This window comes from Notamacropus eugenii, chromosome 3 (assembly GCF_028372415.1).
Source record: "Notamacropus eugenii isolate mMacEug1 chromosome 3, mMacEug1.pri_v2, whole genome shotgun sequence".
In the NCBI taxonomy this organism is placed as follows: domain Eukaryota; kingdom Metazoa; phylum Chordata; class Mammalia; order Diprotodontia; family Macropodidae; genus Notamacropus; species Notamacropus eugenii.
The window spans coordinates 13,081,859-13,088,232 of record NC_092874.1 but is presented as its reverse complement, the minus strand read 5'-3'; the positions used below and the strand labels follow the sequence as shown (position 1 = coordinate 13,088,232).

General features: G+C 40.8%; 1 protein-coding gene across 1 annotated transcript; it reads right to left on the bottom strand.

Annotated features, from left to right (window-relative positions):
* Positions 1-438: 438 nt before the first annotated feature.
* On the bottom strand, positions 439-2,019 carry LOC140532427 (26S proteasome regulatory subunit 4). Its single transcript, XM_072650876.1, has one exon. The coding sequence runs from the start codon at positions 2,005-2,007 to the stop codon at positions 685-687; it is 1,323 nt and encodes a 440-aa protein (XP_072506977.1). The 5' UTR covers positions 2,008-2,019; the 3' UTR covers positions 439-684.
* Between the last annotated feature and the right edge of the window lie 4,355 nt (positions 2,020-6,374).

The following is a 6,374-nucleotide window of genomic DNA, read 5'->3' as shown; positions in this document are numbered from 1 at the left end:
AGATGAACCTTCTCACTCCAAGCCAAACATTTTGTTCATCGTGCCACCTAGCTGCCCTGTGTTCAAATCCCAGTTTTTTCTGTTTCTTACTTGTGTGATCATGGGCAAACTGCTTCTTCTCTCTAGGCCTTAATTTCCTGATCTGTAAAATGTGAGGGGTTGGATTACATGACAAGGTTCTGCCTAGGTCTAGATCTGTGATGCTATGAATCTTGAGTGGGTAGTCACAAAATACTAAAAGAGGAAGGCTTCCCACACTTTCGGACAATCTTCACTGGAGAATTTATGGGAGGGCAAGGATGAAAAATTCACAGGGTAAGAAGACATGGACGGATGGGGAGGGCACTAACACTCGAGACATCCCAGATCCATTAAAATATCCCGAAGCATGCAAGACTATGTAAAAGTAGCGTCTAAATATGATGAAATCTGCTTCCATTTGTTATTTATTTTTTTTTTTTTTGCCTTCTGAAAGAGCACGTTTTATTGTGGAATATAGTGTAGCACACTGAACAAAAGACTTTGGGTACCTCACAAATCCTATCCAAGTACTATAAAAAAAACCAAAAACCCTTGCTCATAAAGACCCACTGGCATATGGATGCCCCTTCAGTTCTCCCAGCGTTATTAGTTCAGGGGGTTTGGACAGCTCCCAACAACTTTCATGAAGGCAACACAGTTCATTTAGAGATACAGTCCCTCTGGGGTGCCTTCTTGTTTCTTATAAAGTACATTTTCTTTAGATTTTTTGAAGTCTTCATTTGTTACTTTCATTCTACGTTCTCTTAGGGCCATGAGACCAGCTTCTGTACAAATTGCCTTGATATCTGCTCCAGACAAGTCATCTTTAGCCATGATCAAATCATCTAAAGTTACATCATCTGCCAAAGTCATTCTGCTCTTATGAATCTGAAATATGCGCTTCTTTGTCTTTTCATCGGGCAGAGGAAACTCAATCTTTCGGTCAATACGTCCTGGTCTGATTAGTGCTGGATCCAAAGTTTCTATTCGGTTCGTGGCCATAATCACTTTTACATCTCCTCTAGAGTCAAACCCATCCAACTGGTTCAACAATTCCAACATCGTTCGCTGAATTTCTCTTTCTCCACCTGAATTTGAATCATACCTTTTGGTCCCAATGGCATCAATTTCATCGATGAAGACAATCGATGGAGCATGCTCCTCAGCCACTCGGAACAATTCTCGAACGAGTTTGGGTCCATCTCCTAAGTACTTCTGTATAAGCTCAGAACCAACAACTCTGAGGAAAGTCGCAGAGGTCTGGTTTGCTACAGCTTTGGCTAACAAGGTTTTACCTGTGCCAGGAGGGCCGTAGAGAATGACTCCTTTAGGTGGCTTAATACCCATCTCCTCATAATATTCAGGATGAGTGAGGGGAAGCTCCACAGATTCCTTAATTTCTTGAATCTGGTTATCCAATCCACCAATATCAGCATACGTTTCCTGTGGGGCCTTCTCTACTTTCATCACTGTAACGAGGGGATCTGTGTCATCCATCAGAACTCCTATCACAGCATGAACCTTATGGTTGAGGAGGACAGAACACCCTGGTTCTAGCAGATCCTTGTCTACAAATGATAGAATGCTGACATAGTGCTCTGATCCCACCGAGGTAGACACAATGGCATGATTATCATCGATGATCTCCTCCAATGTCCCTACAGACATTGGGGTCCCTCTTAGATCATCTACCTTTGATCGTTCTTCCTCTTGCTTTTCTTCCAGTGGTTTCATTTGTTCTTGATTTCTGATGAATTCTTCTTCCATGAGAAGATAATCTTTAATTCTTTCCAATTTCAATAATTTTAGCCTGCACTGAGTGTGAGGTGTTACAAGTGGCAATTTGCTGGCAGCATCTGGTCCTTTAGTTTTCTTCTTCTTTTTTCCTACCCTTGTTGGAACTGGAGGCTCATATTTCTTTTTCTTGTCCTTGTCATCCTTCTTGCCACCCCCAGGTCCATGCCCACCACTCTGACTTTGACCCATCGCGCTCCCTGCTCTCCATTTGTTATTAAAGGGGATTATCTGGAGAATAATAGGCATGATTATAGGGAAAACACCTTTCCTCAGCCCCATTATATAATTTTTTTGTTATTGCTGAGTTAAACATCTTTTGGGGTGGTGGCAGGGGGCTGCAGCCCTTAGATCTGTAATTTGATCTACGTGGGCAAACATCTCACTAAGACAACTCTCAGCACGGACACAATTCAGCCATGTATCTGTAACCAGTGGGCTTTGAGGGGTCTCTGCTACCCTCAAAGACCAAGAGAGATGGCCAGTCTCAAAGCCGTTTTGTTCCAGAGGCAAGACTTGAAGCTAGGTTTTTTCTTTAAAAAGGTTAAGTATTTTAGTGATCTTTTTAAAAAAAATCATCTTAATATCTGAATATAATCTTTCTCCATCCTTTGTGACACAGGATTTTACGGAAGGAGAAAAAAAAAATGCAGCCTACAGATACAGCTGATATACCAACCTGATCTGCTCCTAAATACAATTTTTCACATCTGTGGTCTGCCAACTCTGCAAAGAAGGGAGGCCGCCCCTTGTGTCATGTCTTCCTCAGGCTTGGTCATTGTAAGTATGCCTTTTGCAGTTCCTTTTTTTCATTCTACCTACTTAATTAGTCGGAGCAATTATGTCTATTGTTTTCATGGCTTGGTTTAATTCTGCATTAGCTCATCCCAGACTGTGCATGGGTTTCTTTCAGTTCTCCATCATTATTATTTCTTATATAACAGTGCTTATTCTGGCCCCTCTCCCAGAGGGCTACGTGGGTTATGCAAGGTTTTCTAGGATCTTAAGGAGGTGGTGAGATCTCCAGTCTTGGCCATTGGCTCCCCTTGAGCCTTCCCTCTTTTAATTATTTCCTCTTTATTCTGTATACAACTTGTTTGTATACATGTGTCTTCATGTTGTCCCCATTAGACTGAAAGCTATGTGAGGGAAGACACTGTTTTTTGCCTTTTTTATCCCCACAGCCTAGCACAGGGACTGCCACATAGTAGGACCTCAACATGATTATTGATTGATTCGTCCCGCAGCAATTGTGCTCCACCCAAATTTATGAGTCTAAGAACCTCAGTTTTATTTGATCACCAGTTGGGTTAGTTTTTTTTTTTGGTTTTTGTTTTTTTTTTTACACTGTATCAGTTGCTTCAAAGGTGCAGTGAGTGAGCATGAAACCATTTCTACCTAATACCTCCAGGTTATAATCCCTCTTTATACCATTTCAAATTCTGATATTAGGTTCACAACTTAACTCAGTTCCTACTTAGCATTAGTATCATGAAATTCAAGTCCAAAGCTCTCTCTGGCTTTGTGTCCTAGGATTCTTGGCTCTTAGAACTTCTTTGGCTTGTCTGCAACATTTAGCCTGGAATCCTGGTTCCAAGGTCCCCATGAATTGAGCTTCCTAGTCTAGGACTCTGCTTCCTGTTCTTAGGACTGAAGAGGACAAAGGAAGCAGACCCACCACCCCTCCACTCCCCAGCCATGCCTATTTCTCTAGGCCACATGTACTGTGGAGGAAGAGGTGGCCCGTAGACCCTTTCTCATTTGTGATGTGTCAACTTTGTGAGTGAATCCTTCACCTGAGCACTTGGGAGTTGGAGAGAGAAGGGGAGGGAGGTGGAGGGGGAGGGAGAGAGAGAAGGAGAGGGAGAGGGAGAGAGAGAGAGGGAGAGGGAGAGGGAGAGAGAGAGAGAAAGAGAGAGATTGAAGATGGGAGAGGAGAGGAGGGGATGGAAGGGGAGGGGAGAGGAGAGCAGAGGAGAGACAGAGAGAGTGACAGAGAGGGAGAGAAACAGAGACACATAAAGAGTTCTAGTCTGAATTGTTCTGGCTACACAAGCAGTTCTGGTTATACAGCCAGCAGAAAGGGGCTGCTCTCAATCACCTGATGGGACGACTCAGAATGTCCACACCTGCACCAGTCTTTCCCCCAGAAACAGGTCCTGGTTTCTCCCACATGGATGCCTCCATCTTAGTTAATCTAGGCATGTACCAACCCCCCATTTATTCACCACAACTTTTCTCCAAATCAATGGGTATCTTCCCTTTTTTCAAGTTCTTCTCAACCACAAAAAAGTGTGGCTCTGAATTTTTTGTACATGATCCTTTCTGTTTGTGTCCTTTTTGGAGTAGATGTCTAACAGGGAGATCTCTGAACCAAAATTATTTTATTCACTTTTTTAGCATAATTTCAAATTGAAATCAGTTTTTCTTGACTCTAAGACTGACTCTCATAACATTTTATTAAGGCATAAAATGACCAAATTTGATACGTTCCCCTTGGGAAAAAAAAAAGAATGCCACTTCATTGGGGTCAATCGCAAATCCATGCCTTGTGCTCTGAATTCAAGTGTGTTCTTAGGGCTATCCCATGCTCTCATAGGGATGAACTAGCTGTACAGATATACATGAAAATAACAAAAGATTGTGGAGTAGGGAGGGGTCTTATGCTCTCATCCTAGTCTCTTGAGTTATCAGAGAGGCATATGGGAATTCTTTGTTCTTAAAGTTTTCATTTAGCATAACCAGGAAACACCCAGGAGGCTAACAAGTTTGTGGATTACAGTTAATTTGTCTGTACTTCAAGAACTTCTTCCCAACAACCCCATGACCTATACGGTGGAGGGATATGATGTAACACAACTTATTATTATCCCCATATTTCTCATGAGATAACTGAGGACCAGAGACGCAAAAGGATTACATAGGGACTTGAAACTTCAAAGGCAGGTTTTGAGCCCCCACTTTCTGATTTGCAGACCAGGAGTCTTTTTTTTTTTTTTTTTCTTTTTTTTTGCACAAGGTGCCATATTACCTTCTAGCCATGCTATCATCTCAAGATTTGAAGCCCAGATCCCTGCTCAGGGTAATATGATTCTGGAAAGTTTGTGTGAGCAGAATTTATTACAATTAATATCTTATTTTCGGGGTACTCATTTCACATCCCGTTAATTGTGCAGGGACATAATCACTGAAGCAGACGAGCATATAACAGCTTGGCGTCTGGAGTTTAATTGAAGCTGGAAAGCTAGCTTTTGGAAAACTAGCCTTATGTGCATGGAAATGTTTATGAGTTGGCATGGAGGGCTGGCTCAGGGTAGCTGCTAGGGAAATATTTTAACTATTGATTTGCTTTACAAACTACATTTCCTCCTGTGATTTAGTATCTTGGATAATAATGATGATAATAAAAGAAATAAATGGTAATTATTATAAACATTTCTGTGTGGCCTACTATGTGCCAAGCACTAAGTGCTTTATAAACGTTACCTTATTTGATCCTCAAAACTATCCTATGAGGTAGGTGCCGTTATTATTTACATTTTACAGATGGGAAAACTGAGGCAAATAGAAGTTAAGTGACTTGCCCAGGGTTACACAGCTAATAAGGATGTGAGTCCAAATTTCAGCTTGAGTCTTTCTGACTCAAGCCCCAGTACTCTTTTACGTAAATAGAAGGTTTATAATATATGACATATATTTTATATGATCACCTGGCCCAACTTTTGTTTTATACCAATGTGGAAACTGACACTCAGCCAGGGAACATCACTGTCACAAGGTCATAATGTTAGTGGCAGATTTAGAACCCAGGGTTCCTGTTTGCTGTCTCTATGGAGAAGACCCTAGTGGTTCTCACTGCTGTGATTGATCATTTGCTTGCTGCTACCACTTACTCATCAGACATCATTGTAATTGTACACAATTGTCTGAAAGGTTCCTGGGCATTTATAATCCTCCCCCTGTTCTTACTGTTTATTGACTATTGTTAAGTATGTATGTAGGAGGCTTAGCTTTCTTTGCCCTCCTTTGAAATAGTAACTAAAATCAGGGTAGATAAGCTGTTACTATATTAATAACATATTCATATCTTCGTATCTGATGATTTCTTTAAGAAATATGTTTTGAAATAAAACAATCTGAGCAGATTTGCTTTACAAACTAAATTTCCTCTTGTGATTTAGTATTTTGGATAATAATGATGATAATAAAAGAAGTAAATGATAATTATTATAAACACTTCTATATTGCCTACTATGTGCCAATCACTAAGTGCTTTATAAACATTAGCTTATAAAGCAATCTAATGAAATTAAAAGGAGCAACTTTACTGAGTGAGCAAAAATTGGACATGCCTTGTCAGGGCTTAAATAGCTATGCCCTGGCCAACTTTGTCAGTTCAAGCCAGTGGTGAAGGGAAAAACCTGGTAACTGAGATGAAATTGTTCAGAGATGAAGGTGGTTGAAGAATTTTTGCAGCTTCCCCATTCTCCATCATCTCTATAGCCTTGAAATCAGAACCAGTTGACTATAGAAGATACTGTATATAGTAGAGAGAAGAT